At 41.8% G+C, this 20,017-nt stretch overlaps 1 protein-coding gene across 1 annotated transcript in view; it reads left to right on the top strand.

Annotated features, from left to right (window-relative positions):
• LOC127003641 (glycine receptor subunit beta-type 4-like) overlaps positions 1 to 20,017 on the top strand; it is a 214,634-nt gene that overhangs the window by 10,080 nt on the left and 184,537 nt on the right. Inside the window, exon 3 of the mRNA XM_050870551.1 lies at positions 19,499 to 19,566. Within this exon, the coding sequence (XP_050726508.1) occupies positions 19,499 to 19,566 (68 nt within the window). The remainder of the gene's footprint in view (positions 1 to 19,498; positions 19,567 to 20,017) is intronic.

Here is a 20,017-nt window from a genome sequence, read left to right as displayed (position 1 = left end):
ACTGAGGGGTTACTCTTACAATAGCAGCGTAAATAGTAGTTTTGTGCACTATGGAAGAAACCCCCCAAAAAAGACTAAAGGACCTATTCAACTTATCGAGTGTGCGTGCAGGTGTGTGAATGGAGGGGTAACTTTTATAATACCAATCTAAATATTACTGTTTTTGTCATTTAAGATCTTTTGTGGGGGAGTTACTTTTAAAATACCTCTGTAAATAGTTTTGTTTCTATCATTTAAAGTCTCATTATTTTATCATTTAAGGTTATATTACCACGTTTACACAAGCTTCATATTCAGGTTCCTTGCTCAACACGGTCCGTTCACGCCACAACACACGACCAGAGCACACACCACCTGGCGCTACTGGACAGCTGGTGGCGGTGCAGCTGGTGGTGGTGGAGTTGGTAGTGGTGGTGGTGGAGATGATGGTGGTGGTGGTGGAAGAGGAATACAGTAGTGGTGGTGATGATAGTGGAGCTGATAGTGTTGGTGGTGTTGGTGGTGATGGTGGAGGTAGTGGTGATAGTGGTGGTGGTGGTGGTGATGAAGGTGCAAGCCTCTTCCTCTACCCTTCCTCTTCCCTTCCTCCTCCTCTCATTCATCTTTTCTTCCTCTGCAATTCTCTTTTCCTCTTTCTCTCATACCTCTTTTCCTTTCATTCCTCTTTGGTGGAGGTGAAGGCAGAGGAGATGGTGTTGGCGGTGGAGGAAGAGGAAGAGGTTGAGAGGGTGGTCGGGCTTTCCTCTTCTCTCATAACTCTTTTTCCCTTTCATTCCTCTGTGGTGGAGGTGGAGGAAGACTAGTGGTGATAGTGGAGGAGGCACAGGAAGAATTTGAGAGGGTGGTAGGCTTTCCTCTTCTCTCATACCTCTTTTTTTCCCCTTTCATTCCTCTGTGGTGGAGGTGAAGGAGGAGGCAGTGGTGTTGGAGGTCGAGGAGGTGGTGGAGGTGGTGGTGGGGCTTGCCTCTCCTCACCTCCCAGCACTGGACGGCGCGGCAGAGCTTGGAAATTAACGTAACATTTGTAATCTTGACGCAGCTGTGGAAGGTCGTTGCCAGGCACATAACAGCCGGTTCCCGCGTGGAGCCAGCGGGGCTAATGCGAGGCGGCGGGTAAGGTCAAGGCATTAGCGTGCAAGTGTCCATGCATAAAGCGGTTAATATAGCAGGTGTAGGAGGCGAGAGTGTAGCAAGGGGAACAGTGTCGTATGTTGTGTAGTGTTGAGGGCCTGTTCATCAGACCGTTCTTTTGTGCTTTGAGTTTAAGACATTACCGCTATTACTATTACTAAATGAATATAGTGAATGAAGTGAATGAGTGAATGAATATAGAGAAGTTTTGAAAATCTATTCCTTTACGGCGTTATGGATCTAGATTATTATTATTATTATTATTATTATTATTATTATTATTATTATTATTGTTGTTGTTATTAGGTAGCATAGAGGGAAGCGATAAGATCCTAGTCGTTGTACGGTTCTTTGTATCTAGGTTTTAACAGACATTATCACTCTTATTTTTGTTGTTATGAATGTAAAGGAAGGACTGTATTTAAAAGAAGGAACAAATATCTAAGCATCATATCAACGGGTATCTTATTATGAATGTACTTCTTGTTTGCTATCAATAAAATGAAATAAAAATGGACAGTATTTTCACTTTCATGTTTTAGCAAGTAGTTTTTTGAGACGATAACAATTTAGGCAAGACGAAAGAAAAGGAAAGGAAAGGAAAGGAAAGGAAAGGAATGGAAAGGAAAGGAGGGAAAAAATGGGAACGGGAGGTCGAAAGAGGGAAAAAAGGAAAGAAGAAAAGGGAGAGGGAGGTCGGAAAAGGTAGGAAAGGAACAATAGGAAAAGGTAGGTAAGATGAAGGATGGATCGGGAACACAGGGAAGGAAAACAGATATGATACCCGAACCAAATTAAAGATAAAGACAACTGAGGCTGAGGGAAAACAACCGATCACAGAAATAACAAACAATTTCCTCCGGCAAGACTGTGGCTGGAGGAACGACGGAGGGAGGGACGGGTTGACGGGGAGGGAAGAGACGGGAAGGGGCGAGGATAGACGGGAAGAGACGGGGAAGGACGGTGAAGGCAAGAGACATGGAAAACCGGGAAGAGTTGGGACAGAAGAAGAGTGAAGGGAAGGGGAGGGAAAGGAAGGAAGGGGGAGGAAACAACGGGAAGGGGTGGGAACGGTAGAGAGGAGCGGGGAGAGAGGGGGAAGGGAAGAAAAGTGAAGGGCAGGGGTGGTAAGGGAAGGGAAGGGAAAAGGAAGGGAAGGGAAAAGGAAGGGAAGGGAAGGGAAGGGAAGGGAAGGGAAAGGAAGGGAAGGGAAAGGAAGGGAACAGAAGGGAGAGAGTGGGTTAACCAGGAGACACTTACGAAAAATGTTATGACTTCGAAACTATGCAAGTAAATACGTAAATAAATAAGTAGATAAATAGATAGATAGATAGATAAATAACTCCCTTGCAGACGAGAGTGAAGGTAAACAGTGTATATGTGTGTGTGTGTGTGTGTGTGTGTGTGTGTGTGTGTGTGTGTGTTGCATAATAATCTGGAGCCTCTGTATAATAATTTCCAGACTATTTCCTTTATCGGTTTCAGGAAAGAGTTAACAATATTATACCTCCCTCCTCCTCCTCCTCCTCCTCCTCCTCCTCCTCCTCCTCCTCCTCCTCCTCTTCCTCCTCTTCCTCCAACTCCTCCTCCTCATCATGGTGTTTTTCTCTTCCCCGTTTTTTCTTACCCCTGACCTCGTACCTTCTACGCCCACGAGGAGGAGGAGGAGGAGGAGGAGGAGGAGGAGCGTATGATGTAATTTGACCATCTCCTTTAAGCTGCCGAGGGCCTAAAATTCTAAAATCCAGCAACACACGAACACACACACACACACACACACACACACACACACACACACACACACACACACACACACACACGAAAAAGGAAAATGAATACAGTAAAGAGAAAAAGGAAAAAGAAAAGAAAAAAAACACCTCTGCCACACTTCTGACATTTACCAGCGTGGAAAAATAGTTACGATATGAATACAACAACAACAACAACAACAACATCAATGATAAAAACAGAAAAAAACAGGGAAAAAAAACATGGATGGCACACACGTATTATTACTCAACCTGTGTGTGTGTGTGTGTGTGTGTGTGTGTGTGTGTGTGTGTGTGTGTGTTGGTTCGTCTTAGTTTTATTTATTTGTTTGTTTGTTGCAGTGAATATCTATAACCACTTTTTTTGTAATCTGTATCAATATCTATCAATAGCTCTATCTATCTACCTTAATAGTCTTTTTGGGTGGCAGTATTTTAAGATGGGAAGTATTTTTTTCGGTTTTTGGAGGTTGCAGTATTTTTTTAAGGGTTGCAATATTTTACTTTAGGGGGGAATTCAGTATTTTTTAAAGGAATGCAGTATTTTAGGGGGGCAATATTTTACTTTAGGGGGGAGTGTAGTAGTTTTTGGAGGGGAATCAGTATTTTTTAGGGGGGCAATATTTTACTTTAGGGAAGAGTGCAGTATTTTTGGAAGGGGATGCAGTATTTTTTAGGAGGGGAGTGCAGTATTTTTTTTATAGGAAATACAGTATTTTTTCTCTCATTTTTTTTTTTTTTTAGGGGGATGAGCGAATCTGTCCTTGCACCGTGTCTCTCCCTCCTTCTCTCTCCCTCCCTCTTTCTCTCCCTCTCTCTTTCCCTCTCTTTCCCTTACCTCATTATCCACGGGCAACGAATTCACACACGCCAGCACCACCACTAAAACCACTATCACCACCACCACCACCACCACCACCTTCAGTACCTCATCCTATTTCATGCGTAGGTCATGCAATCTAAGAGAAGCGTGAGGTGATACTCTTCTTGCGGTCTTCTTGGGGTTCTCTTACATGCGAAGTGCCCTCAGTGTTCCCCCTCTCCCCCCTCCTCCTTCTCCTTCTTCTCCCTCCTATCTTTAAATTCTCTCTCCCTGCACTTTCCCGTGACCTCCATCTTTTTGTTTCCCTCTCTGCACTGTTCTCTCTCTCTCTCTCTCTCTCTCTCTCTCTCTCTCTCTCTCTCTCTCTCTCTCTCTCTCTCTCTCTCCCTGGTAAGATTGTTTGTTCTCCCTTCTCTCCCTTCCTTCCTCTCCCTCCCTCTCCTCTGTTTCTTTTGTGGTGTTTCTATCTCCTTTCATTTCCTCTTATTGCTTTATTCTTCCTCCTCTTCCTCTTCCTCGTTTTTCTCTCTTCTTCTTCCTCCACCTTTTCTTCATTCTTGTGGTTATGATTTTTTTTTTCCTCCTCCTCCTCATTTGTCTCTATTTTTCCTCCTTTCTTCTCGCTTATTCTTATTTACATGATTTTCTTCTATTTTCTCTTCCTCCTCCACCTCGTTTTTCTCTCTTCTTCTTCTTCTTCTTCTTCTTCTTCTTCTTCCTCTTCCTCTTCCTCGTTTTTAGACTCATGATTTTCACCTTTCTCTTACTCCTCATTCTTCTCAATTTTTCCTCTTCCTCCTCCTCCCTCTCCCTCCTCCTCCTCCTCCTCTCTCACTTTCATGCGTTTCATTCTCTTGCATCACGTTCCTCCATCCACTGCAATGTCTCTTCTCTTCATTTTTATTCTTTTATTTAATTCTTTTTTTTTACCTGCAAACCTTCAAGCCGAGCGGACTTTCCCTTTCTCCTCTCACCTGCGACAGAGAGAACAGGTGTACCTTCGAACTGCATATACATAGTGTGATATGGTGTAGTTTGCTTTCGTTATTTATTTATTTTTTTCATTTCACACCTAAAGTTTTCATCTCATTCTTCATTCATTTTACTTTCACTTTGTATTCGCTTTCTCTCTCTCTTTTGTTTTATCGATTGTAATATGTGTAGTCGCCCCTTTTAATATCAGTTTTCCGTTTCCTTTCTTGGTATTACTGTTTCTCTCTTTCTTCCCTTTGCATATATTTCCTTTTTTCTTCATATTGTTCATTTCTTTTATTTTCTGTTTCTGTTCCTTTCTTTCTTTGTTATTACTATTGTTTCTTTCTCTCCTCCTTTCTTTCTTTTGCATATATTACTTTTTTTTATTCATATTATTGTTCATTTTTTATTTTCCTTTTCTTTCTTTCTTTCTTTGTTATTATTATTGTTTCTTTCTTTCCCTTCTGTCTATTTCCTTACTTTCTTTGCTCTGTCAAGTTTCTTTTCTCTCTATTTTTATTCCTTTCATTCTTAGCATCATCGTATCTTTCTTTCCTTTGCTTACATTCCTTCTTTTCGTATATTATAATTCCTTTCTGTCTCCATTCCTTTCTCTCTTGTCTTTATCGAGTTTCAGAGTGTAAAGATTTAAGAACAACAATCCTCTTTCGTTGCCTTTGATCTTGTTTGTGTCGCTCATACGAAACAAAACACCTAAGTCCATTGACACCTCGGAAAACTAAAACTGATTCCTGCTCATTTGCGATTCTCTTTCGTTTTCATTATTTACATTTATTATTTACATCCGTGGCATCTGGTTAGTGGGCTTTTATTTCGGGCGTTTAATCTCGAGGTGTGTTTTAGAGGGTGGGGGATAATTTGATAATCTTGTATACACGTACGAAACACGCAAGAAACTGGAGCAAATAGACAGACAGACAGATAGACAGACAGAGCAAGAGAGAGTGAGAGCAAGGGACGGTGAGGCATGGAAGTTGATAAATTTAAGACAGGGATAGACAGACAGACAAACAGACACTTCTGCCAGACAAAACAGACACACAGAAATACAAAAACAGAGCAAAACAAACAGAGGCACACACATAAACAGAGAGAAAAGGTAAATGACAAAATGAAAAAAAACAGACAAAACAGGAAAAAACAGACCCACAGATATTAAAAAACAGGGTAAAACAAACAGAGAAAAACAGATAGAACTAGACAGCATAGATAGCAAGGTAGCAAGAGGCATGTAAGATGAGGAAGATAAGAGAAAAATTAAAAAAAACAGAAAAACATGCAGAGACATTACAGACCCAAACAAACAGACAGAGACATAGACAGACAGGCAGGAAAAGACAGCAACAGGAGCAAGGCAGGAAGAGGTATGTAAGGCGAGACACGTAAGACAGGGACAGCGCAGGTTAGGCCTCGGCAACATCAACCTTCACGCCCACCCTTCTCCTCCTGCTTCCTTAAAGACGACAACACGCTACTGCTCAAGGGGGAGGAAGGGGAAGGGGGGGAGGAGGGACGACCTCTCACCTGACCAAACGCCTCGATCTCCCTTCCTCCCTTCCTTTCTTTCTTTCTCTCCCTTGCCTCCCATTCTTCCTCCCCGTCTACATTTATTTCCTATACCCTGTTGGCTTGTTTCGTGATCCTCCGCTTTCCTTTCCCTGGTTTTGTTTTTTTTCTATTTCCTTTTCTTTTTCTTCCCTGTACTTTTCTTCATTTTATAACTGTGTTTCTTTATCTTTCTTTCCTTTTCTCCTATTTCCCCTAATCATATTTTTCTCTGTTTCCCCACTTTCTCTTCTCTTTCTCTTTTTTTTCCCTCTAAACGACTATCTTATATCGGTTTCCTTCTTTCTCTTCCTTTCCTTCCCTTCCTCCACTAATCATATTTTATCCTATCCTTGTTTCCTTTTTTCCCTCTCTTCCCATTCTCTCACACTTCCTTTTACTTTTTTTATAATTGTTCCATATCTGCTTCATTATCTTACGTTCCATTCCCTTCTTCACATGTCCATATTTATCCCCTATTTCCCGTTGGTTGTATTCGTTTTTACTTTTTATAATTGTTCCATATCTGCTTAATTATTTTTCGTTCTGTCCTCTTCTTCCCAATGTCCATATCTATCTCCTCTTTCCTGTTGGCTGTATTCTTTTTTTTAACTTTTTCTAATTGTTCCATATCTGTTTCATTATTTTTCGTTCTGTCCTCTCCTTCCCAATGTCCATATCTATCTCCTCTTTCCTGTTAGTCTGCATTCTTTTTCCAACTGTTTCCTTTCCAATTTCTTCCCACACATTTCTTCCTTTTATGACTTTCCTTCCTTCCTCATTCCCTTTCCTTTCCTTCCCCTCCTCCTTCATCCCTATCAATCTCCTATTTCTTATTTCTATGTACTTTTCCTCCTCTTTCCCGTACCTATCTACTCCACACGTCAATCTCTCCCCCTCTCTCTCTCTCTCTCTCTCTCTCTCTCTCTCTCTCTCTCTCTTATCAGGGGCTGGACAGGGCACGTCGAGGCCTGTTTATCGTTGGGTTGTGCAGTTTCTCTTATCTTCACAGGACTCTGAAGACACACGGAGAGCTGACCAGGCGAAGGAGAAGGAGGAGGAGGAGGAGGAGGAGGAAGGAAGAAGAGTAAGAGGCAGAGGAGGAGGGAGTGTCAAGAGGAAGGGAGGGAAGGTTCGTGAGGGATGGAAGTAAAGAAAGCGAAGAAAGGGAGCAGAGAAATGGAAAAAGAGAGAGAGGGAGAGGGGGGGAGAGAGAGGGAGAGAGAGAGGATGAATAGCAGGCTGACGAGGCACTGGAGAAGAATGGAAGTGGTGGGAGAGAAGGAGGAAAGAATAAGTGGAAGAAGAAGACGAGAGAAGAGAGAATGATTGAAGGGAGAGAGAGAGGGAGGGAGGAAGGAAGGAAGAAATAACGGGAACAAGGATACGAGAGAAGAAGGAGTGATTGGAGGGAGAGGGAGAGAGAGGGTAAGGAGGAAGGGAATAAAAGGAGACGAAGGAGGAGCAATTGGAGAGAGGAAGGGAGGAAGGGAGGAAGGAATAAGGGAACAATAAGAGAAGAGAAAAAGGAGCAAATGGAGGGAGAGGGAGAGAGAAAGGAATGGAAGAAGAAATTGGAGAAACATGGATACGAGAGAAAAGGGAATGACTGAAAGGAGAGAGAGAGGGAGAGGGAGAGGAAGGAAGGGAAGGAAGACATACAGGAACAAGAAGAGGAAAAATTCTTCTCTTCTTGTCCTTTCCTTCCTTTCTTCCTTCTATTGTTCTTCTTTTCCTTTCTTTCTTCCATTCTTGTCTTCTCCTTTCTTTCTTCTCTCCACTCTTGTTCTTCTTTTCCATTCTTCATTCCATTCTTGTTTTCTCCTTTCTTTCTTACTTCTTTTCCTTCTCCTTTCCTTCCCATTTTCCTTCTTTTCTTTTTCTTTCCTTCCTTCTCTTCTTGTTTCCTTCTTCCTTTCTTCTCTTCGTGTTATTTTCTTTCCGTTTTTCCTCCTTCTCGTTCTTTCCTTCCTTTTTTCTTCCTATTCTTGTCCTTTCCTTCCTCTCACTCTTGTTCCTCCTTCTCTTCGTTCTTCCTCCTCCTCGTTCTTTTCTTCCTTTTTTCCTCCTTTTCTTGTCCTCTCCTTCCAATCCTTCTTTTCCTCCTTTTCCTCCTCCTCCCCTTCCTCCACGTCCATCGCCTCTCCTCTCCCTCCAGAGTATACTTCTTCCTCCCACACCACTCAGTCCTCCCACACGCCCATTCATCTCGCCCCTCTCCCCCGCCCACAACCTCCTGTTCCTCCCCCCAACCCCCCATTCTGTACTGACCACTATTTTTCTCTTCCACCACCTCCTCCTCCTCCTCCATCTCCCCCTTCTATCAGGCTGTTCATCTTCCATCCTCCTCTCTAACCTTCTTCCCTTCTTCTTCTCCTTCATAATCATACCTGGCTGAGGAGGAGGAGGAGGAGGAGGAGGAGGAGGAAGAGGAGTTACTTGCTCTTCCTCTGGACGTAGCAATTTCCGTTTCGTTCATTGCAATGTCCGCTTCATTTGCGAACATTTTTATATTTCATTGCACTTCACTTTCCTTCCTCTCTTTCACTGTCTAGGGAGATACATTCTATTCCTCCTGGTTGCTCCCTCTTCCTCTCTCTCTCTCTCTCTCTCTCTCTCTCTCTCTCTCTCTCTCTCTCTCTCTCTCTCTCTCTCTCTCTCTCTCTCTCTCTCTCTCTCCTTTGTGTCTCTCCCTTCCATACTTTTCTCCATTTTTTCTTTTGTTTTCTTTTCTTCCTCTTTTGCATATTCCATTCTCTCATAGTCATAATCCCTCCACAATCCTCCCTCCAACTTTTCTTCCTCTTCCTCCTCCTCCTCCTCCTCCTCCTCCTCCTCCTCCTCCTCCTCCTCCTCTTTCTAATCTTTTTGTTCCTTTGTAGATCGACTCGAAGCTTCCGGAAAATTATTATCAGGTAGAAGTTGGGTGATAGAGGAGGAGGAGGAGGAGGAGGAGGAGGAGGAGGAGGAGGAGGAGGAGGGGGAGGACGAGTTACGATTAGGTAGACTATTTGGAGGAAGAGTTAAAGGTAAGGAAGGGATGGGAGGGGAGGGGAGGGAAGGGAAGGGAAGGGAAGGGAAGGGAAGGGAAGGGAAGGGAAGGGAAAGGAAGGAAAGGGAAGGGAAGGGAAGGAAAGGGAAGGGAAGGGAAGGGAAGGGAAGCGAGGAGATTGACATAAGTAAAATCATGGACGAAGGTTAGAGAAAGAAGAAAGAGATGAAGAAAGAGAACTTGCGGAATAACGAAAATAAAGAGAAAGAGAAGGAAGAAGGAAAAGAGAGAGAGAGAGAGAGTATGACGATCCGTTTCCTACCTCCCTTTCTCTCTCCCTCCTCCTTCCACTCATTCTTCCCTCTATCATTTCCCTCCTTCCCTCCTTACTTACCTAACAACCTATATATAGCTAAACATCACCATCCTTCTCCTCCTCCTCCTCCTCCTCCTCCTTCTCCTTTACCCTTCCTTTCCCCTCCAATCTTCTTAAGTGACCCAGAGAGAGAGTTAAGTCCCTCTCTCCTTCATTATTACCTACAGCAAGAGCCCCTTCAAAAATGCCAATATTCTGCAAGGAAAGGCTACGTACGCTCTGATCTTAGACTTGTTACTGCAGCTTTTGATGTTTAATAGATAGAAATTGGCTTGTCCTGTCGATGAAGGAGGAGGAGGAGGAGGAAGGGGGGAGTAGGGGAGAGGTGGGGAAATGAGTGCATGAAAGGAAGAGTGGAATATAAGAAAGGAAAAGGATGATAGAGAAAGGTAAGAGATATATTAGAGAGGAGGAGTGGAGTCGAGTGATGTCGATGTGGATGACAAAGAATATTGAGAAAGGAAGCTCAAGAAAGTTGCTGAAACTCTATCCTACAATGTATTTTTTTTTCTTTTTCTTTTTTCTTTTGATATATCCTAATTTACTGACTAAGGGCCAGTCTTACAGTCCAGTACAGCACCGTTTGTAAGCTCCCCAACCGAACACAAAACACGACGAAAATTCCTTGTATAGTGGGTTTTTTTTTTTTTTTTTACAGCAGAGGACTCAGTTCAAGGGCATAAAAAAAGGTAACAAATATGAAGAAAAAAAAACACTATACAAGGAATTTTCGTCATGTTTTGTGTTTGGTTGGGGAGCTTACAAACGTGCTGTACTGGACTGTAAGACTGGCCCTAAAACTTGTTCGCATTTTCAGCATACAGTCATTTTAGTTTCTTCTTTCCATTTCCACCGAAGCCTTTGTACTTTCAACACGTATTTAAGTATTTTTCGTTCCTATTGCACCGTTCATTTGCGATCCCTCATGCCATTTCAGTTACGTTTTCGGTTAATTACGTTTTTCCTCACGCCCTTCTCACACGCTCCCTACCTCACGTTCTCCTTCAGATTCTCCTTCACGTTCTCCCTCACTCCCGTCTCCACATCTCTCCCTTACGCCATTTCCCCAATTTTCCTTCGTTTCCTTCCCTCACACCCTCCTATCTTCCTTTCCTCACGTTCTTTCTCATACCCTTCTGCACGCCTTCCCTAACGTTCACCCTTCTACCCCCCCTCATTCCCCTCCCTCGCTCCATTCTTCAACCCCTCTCTCTCTTTCTCACCGTCTCATGCCCACCCTACCCCCTCAGCTCCCTTCATCTCCCTGACACCCCCTCCAGTCAGGTGCTTTTCGGAGACATGCGAGGTAAATGTCATCTATTTTTGGTCACGATGCAAACCCACGCCTGGCCGCTGCTCCCTTCCTCACCGTGAGTTCCTGACGCGCCTAATTAACCACCGTGTCCGAGGAACATTTTGCTTCGCTCCGTGTATATTGGAACGTCGCTTCGAAATGCTGTGTTGTGTTGTTGCGTTCTGGCGATGTTTTATTTTTAGGGACACATGGAAGAAGTGTTATTTTTCACGTGTTGTTCAATCCAAAATAAAAAATAAATGGAAAAGGCTCCAGATACGTGAAGAATGACGTTTTTTTCACGTTTTTCTTCCATCTCGACGAAAAACAAAAATGAGAAAGGCTAAAAATATATATATCGGTCTTCAAAGTTTTGTTCTTCCAGGTTCATATTTAAGTATATCACATGATCGAATTACGATTTAGTGTATTCTTCACCCGAAAATAAAAACAATATGAAAATGGCTCAAAATATATATGAAGTGTATCAAGGCACCTCTCCACCCGAAATTGACCTCTCTTTTGGGCACTCTTTACTTTTGTCTGTTGTGGGAGCGGTGAGTAGCGGGCTTTTTTTTCCTACACCCTTGTTACCCTTAAGCCGTCTCCTTTGTTGTAAAAAAAAAAAAAAAAAATTCTTCTAAGATTTCTCGTAAAGATTTATTTTTTTGAAAACTCGACAGAATTACGATTTTTCAGCTTTTCTATTTAAACTTTTACAATGCAAGCAATGGAAAATATGATCCCTATGTTTTCATCGCATCGCTTTCTTATTCTATTTTAGTCGAAACTGATATGAACCATGTTGTTGAAGCGTTGTATTCTAACATTAAGAAAAACTATTACTCCCTTCATCATCATTATCATTATCATCACCACCATCACCTTTCCGTTTCCTACACAGTCCCCAGAGAGAGAGAGAGAGAAAGAGGGAGTGGTCAACGATATCACCAACACAACATAAGCACACTAAACATTCACCAACGTAAACACACACACACACACACACACACACACACACACACACACACATACACACTGACACACACTCCCCCGCTATAATGCTAAAATAATTAAAGGCCAACGTAGATGAATGAACCGCCTCACCTGTCCCCGGCGGAGGTAATTGATCAGGAAAGGGTGCAGGTAGGTCGTCAGCCTCCTCTCTCTCTCTCTCTCTCCCCTGATGAGGCTTAAACTAATGATGGCACGTCGAGGGTGGATTAAGGGAAGGCAGGAGATACGCGTCCTTAAACCTTGAGTGGGAGGAAAGGTGCGAGAGAAATAGTTAAATAGATAGATAGATAGATAGATAGATAGATAAAAAGATAGAGTAAAACAATGGTGTAGCAGTTTACGGAGAGAGAAAATGAAGACGAAAAAGAGAAGGAATTAGATACGACGTTGATAAATGAAAATACGTAATAGAAAAAGAAAAAGAGAGAGAGCAAGTGTCAGGTACTGGGCGCAACCTGTGAACTTTGTGTGGACAGGTAAGGATAGGTAAAGGGCCGCCTCGCTGTCCCTCAGGTCTTCTCCAGGTCGGCAGTCTCAGGTAATGCCTCCCCGGTGCCTCCAGGTAGATCATTATGTTAGAGCCTAAGAAGCTAATTTTAATAAGAGCTTCGCCTTTGGATAATAATATGAGAGGAAGTGTTATATATATTTTTTGTTTTTTTTCGTCTATTTTTTTTTCTTCCGCCTTTTATGCCTTTCTCTTCTCTCTCTTCTCTCTCTCTCTCTCTCTCTCTCTCTCTCTCTCTCTCTCTCTCTCTCTCATTACTTACACCTTAATTTTTTCTTTATTTCATCTTTCTTCCATCCTTTTCCTTCTTTCTTTATATTTTTCTTTCATTCTTTCATTGTTTGTCTACTTTCTCTCTCTCTCTCTCTCTCTCTCTCTCTCTCTCTCTCTCTCTCTCTCTCTCTCTCTCTCTCTCTCTCTCTCTCTCTCTCTCTCTCTCTCTCTCTCCAATCCCTCCATTTTTACTATTTAATCTCTCTCGTTCATATGTTCTTTCCTCCTCTTCCTCCCCTTTCCTCTGTTTTTTGGGCACTTTCCTTGCACTTCCCTTTGTTCCCTCCCTCTCGTGGTATTGATAGAGTGGAGGGGATCAGCTCAAGCCTTTCCTCCTCTCTCCTTTTCTCTCCTCTTCTCTCCTCTCTTCTCCCTTCCCTTGCGTGCTCTCTCTTTCCTCTGTTTTACTTCGCCATTCAGTTTTGCACTCTCTCCTCCAGGCTCAGAACACTTCCTCAAATTTACGGGTTCGTCTGGTTTTAGCTTTTGGATTTTTGACGTTTTCCTCAGTTCTTTTCTTTTTTCTATCCATCTTTTTATCCTTAATGCTAACTGCTAACTTTCTTTTCAGCTTTCTTTTTTTTACGTTTTCATTAGTTTTCCTGTTTCCTATCGTCCTATTTACCCTTAATGCTAATTGTTTCCTCCTGTTTTGACTTTATTTTTCTACGTTTTGATAAGTTTTCCATCCTCTCTATCCTCTTTTTCATCATTAATGCTAACTACTTACGTTCCTATTAGCTATTCTATTGATTTTACGCTTTGATAAGTTTTCTCTTTTTTATCTATCGTCTTTCTTAATCACATCGCTTTAAGTATTCTGTAAGTGCATTTTGATCTTATCTTGATTGCATCCCAATGGCTTTTATTCAAGCATTCTCATTTCGTGCGTCAATTCCGTTTCTTTTTTTTTTCATTCCTGATAATGCGACGCAGTGTATTTCCTTTTAAGCACCTACTCAGGAATATTAAATGTTTATCTGATATACGTATATACATACATACAAATATACATACATAGATACACATACAGGTATACAAAATTTATTATGACTTGATTCTTCCTACTCTGTTTCTTTTTATGCCTTTTTTCTGTCTGTCTGTCTATATCAGTCTCTCTCCTTACGTCTGTCTGTCAATCTATATCTATCTATCCGACTAACTTTCTCTCTATCCAACCACCCATCTCTCTCTTAGCTATCTTAACATCTTATAATATCTTCTCTCAGCTAACCCAATATTTTCTCTCCCAGCTCAAAACCCTAAAACCATACCTAAACTGACCTCCCTCTCACCCATTCCCTTCCCCTTTCCTTTCCCCCTTCCCTTTTCCTACCCTCCCTATTCCCCTTCCCCTTCCTCTCCTCCCTCCACCGAGTCATTAGGGGTCGCTGGTCTTGCTGGAGTCGTTACCCGCTTTCCAGGTTAAGTGGAGAGTACCCGGGCAAAGTTTCCAGTGAGGAGCCCGAGGAGGCTTATGACGCGGAAAGTTACGAGTACCTCCCTCGTCTTCCTTCACTTGTTTCTCTTTTTCCTCTTCCAATTTCTTTTTACAAGTGTCTCCTTGTCTCCAATTCGTCTTTTACTCTTCTTCCTCCTTCTCTTCCGTATTTCTTCTCTCATTTTTTCTCTCTTGTATGTTATCGTTCCCTTTTTTGCATTTATCTTTATTCCCTTTTATTTTAACGCCGTACTGTGACTCCCGTTCCATTTATTTATTTGCTTTTCTTCCTGCTAATCTTTTTCCAGCACTCTTGTTTCCTTCTTTTAATTCCTCTATACTCTGTTCTTCCCTCTGCTACTCTTATCCGTCTCCTAATACGATTGACTTCAATATTATTACTTTTCTTGTACAGTTTTCCTTCAAGGAGTTTGATCCTAAATGAATATCTGCAATTTTTTACATCCAGTCGTCCACACAAACCTATCCACTCATCCACCCACCTCTCCACCCTACACACATACACACACACACACACACGCCTACACACAGCCTCACATACACACACTTAAACACACATAATCGTTTTGAAAAGTAGGGCAGTAAACACATTTCAACACTTAACGTCACTTCAACTTCTTCATTCACTCCTTCGCTTTCTCTTAGACAAACAATCCGTCTCTAGTAGCGGAGGAAGCAATGGAGGGAGAGAGAGAAAGGGAGGGGGGGTGAGGAAAGAGAGAGAGAGAGAGAGAGAGAGAGAGAGAGAGAGAGAGAGTAACATGGCTTTCAACTTGGCTCGGCTTTTGTTACTACTTTGAAGGAGTGGTCTAAATAGGGTTGGAGGTCTCTCTCTCTCTCTCTCTCTCTCTCTCTCTCTCTCTCTCTCTCTCTCTCTCTCTCTCTCTCTCTCTCTCTCTATCCATTTCTTCATCTCTCTTTCTCTTGGCTATCTTAACATCTCTTGTATAATATTTCCTCTCCTAATATTTTCTTTTCCTTCCGAACTTCTAAAACACACGAGAATGCAGCGAAAGTAAGTAATTAGCAAACAATTAAGACCGGCCCCGAAAGCTCCGAAACTAGCCGGGACATTATTAGGCCGACGTCAGCTTGGGTTAGCGTATCTAGGTTCCCTCAGGACACAAAACGCAGCAAGAAACCCAACTCTGCGATAACTACTTTTTTTCTTGTGTTCTTTCTTTTCTTTTTCATAATTCTTTTCTCGTTTTCTAATCTGCGTGGTTTGATGTTTCGTTCTCTTTCATTCATTTTTGGTTACTTGTTCTTTTTTTCTTCCACTGCTATTTTCCTATTACTCCAAACATGTTCTTTCTACTCCATCTATCTTTTCTTATGTTCCTCTTTTTTGTTCATCTTTTTTGTCTTCCTCTTGCTTTAGGGTTCTCAGGACATTAAACGTAGCAAGCAACCCAACTTTGCGATAATTGTGTTTTTTCTTGTGTTCTTTCTTTTCTTTTTCATAATTCTTTTTCGTTTTCTAATTTGCGTGGTTTCCTGTTTCCCGGTTTGCTGGTTGCCCTGTTTCGCTCTCTTTCATTCATTTTTGGTTACTTGTTCTTTTTTTCTTCCACTGCTCTTTTTTTTATTACGCCAAACTTGTTCTTTCTTCTCATCTGTCTTTTCTTATGTTCCACTGTCTTGTTCCTCTTTTTTGTCTTCCTCTTCCTTTAGGTTTCTCATATTTTCAGGATTCTTATTTTCTTTGCGGTTCCACAATCTTCTAACTTCTAACCCTCCGAACTGTTCTCTACGTTGGGGACCTCCGATCACAGCCTCTTCCCGACCTCAAATCCTTCATCCCATTCTCTCAATCCTCTCTCTCTATTGGTCTTTACTCTCTTTTTCTCCTTTTGTTTGCTCCCAATCTTTCAAACATCACTCCCACGTCTCCCTTTTGCACTTAACCTCCGCGTAACCTGATATTCGGTCACCTCAATCCCAGTTTAAAGGCCCCAATCTCACCCTTCTCGCTCCCTCGCCAGTCACCCGCTTAACGTCCCGTAAACACACACACACACACACACACACACACACAGTAAGGACTTTTATATCCGACCATTACTTTTTCTTTCTCCGGGAAGTCATATTTTTCTCATCTATATTCTCTTGTTTTCCGTTTTGTTTTGTTTTTCTTGTTTAGTTCTACCTTACTCTTCCTTACTTCTTCTGAGACATTTTTTTTATTCATCTTTTTCCTCTTTTTCGTTTCGCGTTTCCCTCCTGTTTTAACATTTCTACGCTTTCATTCTTTTTGTTTTCATATCTTCCTGCTGCTTACTTCAATTTTTCTCATTCTTTGTCCTTTCTTTCCCTTCTTTTCAGTTCTCTTTTCTTCTTTTCTTCGTTGTGTTTTTACTTTCTCCTCCCCCACCTCCTCCTCCTCTTGCCTCTCTTCCTTCCCTCCTTCCTCCAGTGACTTATCGCCTTCCCTTCCTTTCCCATCTTCGTTACATTTGTTTTCTCTCTCATCCACCTCCTTCCTTTCTTTCCTCCCTCCTTCCTCTTTTCTCCAAGCCACTTATCTCCTCCTTAGCGTAGATAACTAAGTCTCTCCTCGCAATCAAGAGAGAAGAGAGAAATGTCCTTGAAGGAGAGACAAATACTTCGAGTTTGGAGGAAGGAGGAAGGAGGAGGAGGAGGAGGAGGAGGAGGAGGAGGATCGGAAAAGGTTAAGAATTTGAGGAGGAGGAAGCGAGGAGAGGATGAGGAAGAGGAGAAAGTCGATAAGGAGGAGGAGGAGGAGGAGGAGGAGGAGAACAGACTCGAAACGTTAATGATCAAGAACGAGGAGGAGGAGGAGGACGAGGAAGAGGAGGAGGACGAGGAAGAGGAGGAGGACTGGGGGAGGAAAAAAGAAGGGAATGACGAAGAAGACTCGAAACGTTAATGATCAAGAAGGAGGAGGAGGACGAGGATGAAGATGAGGAAGAAGAGAAGGAGTGGTTAAGAGGAGAGTACGCAGAGGAAAGGTAACTGATTGCACCTGCTTATCTTAATGAGACACCTGAGCAGGAACAAGCACAGGTATTGAGAACCCGCACGTGTCAGAAAATCAGGGTACACGGCTCACCTTTGACAAACAACAATATGCAAACAATAGAGAATATGATGGAATTGAGCCCCACTGTTATGTCCTCAAACCAATACGTGGGGATTCAAAAATGATGACAAAATAAGCTTGCGAGAAAGAGGGAAATGGAGAAACAGAGAAATAGATAAATATAGAGATAGAGAAATAGAGATAGATAAAGAAGGCAAAAGAGAAAAAAATGAAAAAAATGAAAAGAAATATAGAAGTTTAAACGTATCGAGTATATTAATAAGGATGAGAGAATGACGCTTTTTCAGTTGTATATAAAGTTCTTGTCGGTTACTGATGAAGAGAAAAAAAATCGTGAAATACATAAACGATAAAAAAAGCGCGATATATTAAAAAGAATGAAAGAGTAACGCTCATTTAGTTGTATATAATGTTCTTGTTGGTTACTGATGAAAACAAAAATAAATCGTGAAATACATAAATGATGAAAAAACACGATATTGAAGTGAAAAAAGTCTTATGAATGATAAAAATGAATGAAGGAATTACGCATTTTCAGTATTATCTAAAGTTCTAGTTAGTCGCAAATAAACACACATTAAAAGCACTCCATATAAAGACAAAGGAAAAGATAAAAACAGAGTACATGGGAATTTCACTTTAGCCACGTGGAGCAGCATCACTCGCTCTCACTTTTAACTTTTATAATTAACCCAAAAACTCCGCACAAAGACAAGAGATAAGATAAGATCCGTGTGGGGGAAATTCGAGTATAAAGTTGTCCGTGGCAATACCAGACGCTGTTCCCGGAAAGCAGCGGAAGGGTGACAAAGAGGAAGGGAATAAAAATCACCACAAAAGGAGATGAATTAGTTGTCCTCATTCCAAGATTCCAACCATTCATGGGGTACGACTTCTAGGAATGAAAGACAGACAGACACCCACCCACATCCACCCACACCCACCTACACCCACACACTCTCACACACACATACTTTTGAATTCCACCATCACCCTTTTTCTCCTTCTGTCGGGATGGAAAAACATATGGCCGTATCATATACACGTTGTTGTTAAGAGCATAAAATATTCAGCGATGTTCTTTCATTCAAACTTCCGTGTACTGACGAGAAGAAGGAAGTGCAGATGGATGTAGCAAGATAAAGAGGGAGAGATGAATAAGATAAGAGGGAGAAGATAGATAAGATGAAGATAGATGTAAAATGGAATGATATAAATGGGAAGAGGAGGAAAAGGAAAACGAAGAGATGGATGGGGACGTGGAAATGAAGGATGATGAAAAGAATCTGACTGAAAATTTAAAATGAAAGCAAGGAGAGAGAGTAAGAAGAGAAAGAGAGAACTTAGAGCAAAGGGAAAAGGCAAATATATAAGAAATTAGAGACTTATTTATAAAAAGACAAGGGAAAAGAGTGTTACGAGTTACATATGCGAGAGGAAGAAGGTAAAATTAGAAGGAAAAAGAGGAAAACATGTGCAACAGAAAACTCAAAAGATGTAGAAGGAAAGGGAAAAAGAAAATAAGAGGATAACGAATTGAAATCATAACGTAAACGCCACACATTGAGGTCAGCTAACAGAAATATCACACACCACTTCCTTCACGACAAAAGAAAACGGAGTAAGTCCACTAAATCGCAGCAGGGGTGACCAAACAGTTTCACGGTGGACACGGGAACGACTTAATCCGATTGTAATTTTGAGAGCAAACTTTCTAGGTCAGTGACATGTTGGCGGGCCACGGAAGGGAGTTTTACGATATTACGTGTGATCTTGGCACTGCTCATATGTTGTCGAAATGTTGCTGTGTATGTGTGTGTGTGTGTGTGTGTGTGTGTGTGTGAGAGAGAGAGAGAGAGAGAGAGAGAGAGAGTGTGTGTGTGTGTGTGTGTGTGTGTGTGTGTGTGTGTGTGTGTGTGTGTGTGTGTGTGTTTGGGGGCAACTAATCTAATATTTCACCTCTCCCATACAAAAAAAAGGAAAAAACACATATGTAATAGAAAACTCAAGAGATGTGGATGGAAGAAATAAAAGAAAATAAGCAGTATAGCATGTGGAATTATAACTAAAACTGTGTGCATATGTGTGTGTGTGTGTGTGTGTGTGTGTGTGTGTGTGTGTGTGTGTGTGTGTAATAAATAGATAGATAGATAGAGAGAGAGAGAAAGAGAGCGAGAGAGAGAAACAGTGTGAGGTTGTATATGTGTCTGGGGTAACTAATCTAATCCCTTCCCCTCTCCCCGGACAGATAACGCCACCACTGTGATGTGCGAGCTCTACATTAGAAGTTTCGGATCCATCGACCCAAATTCAATGGTGAGTACATTCAAGGTCACTGTCACGGCGCGCACACACACAAATTCACCGGTTACCCCATGCATGACCTCCCCTGAACGCCCCTTACTCACTCCCAAACGCCTCTTACAACCCAGAAAATTGTACCCGTGTTGAAATAGCCAATAATACAAGATGGGTGGTGTTAGTGAAATATGGGTGGTAAATACCGTAGAGTTTTGGCACGAGGATAAATTGTTTTGAAAGCTCAGAAATAACATCCAGCAAAAAAAAAAAAAAAAATAGAGTACGTATTTGTTTTGTGATAACGCTGAGTAATTCTAACATGGGTTGGTGTTGCCGTAGACTTTATGCACACATTTATTTTTACATTTTTTCTGGTGCATTTTTTTACATGTGAGAATCTAGTTGTTGCTAAGTGAGAATACATTTAGAGAAAGCAAAAAGGAGGAAAGGCGCGAGGTAATGTTTG

Source organism: Eriocheir sinensis, chromosome 25, assembly GCF_024679095.1.
Source record: "Eriocheir sinensis breed Jianghai 21 chromosome 25, ASM2467909v1, whole genome shotgun sequence".
NCBI lineage: Eukaryota > Metazoa > Arthropoda > Malacostraca > Decapoda > Varunidae > Eriocheir > Eriocheir sinensis.
Note: the sequence above shows the minus strand (reverse complement) of the source record. Positions and strands in the feature narration are given on the sequence as shown.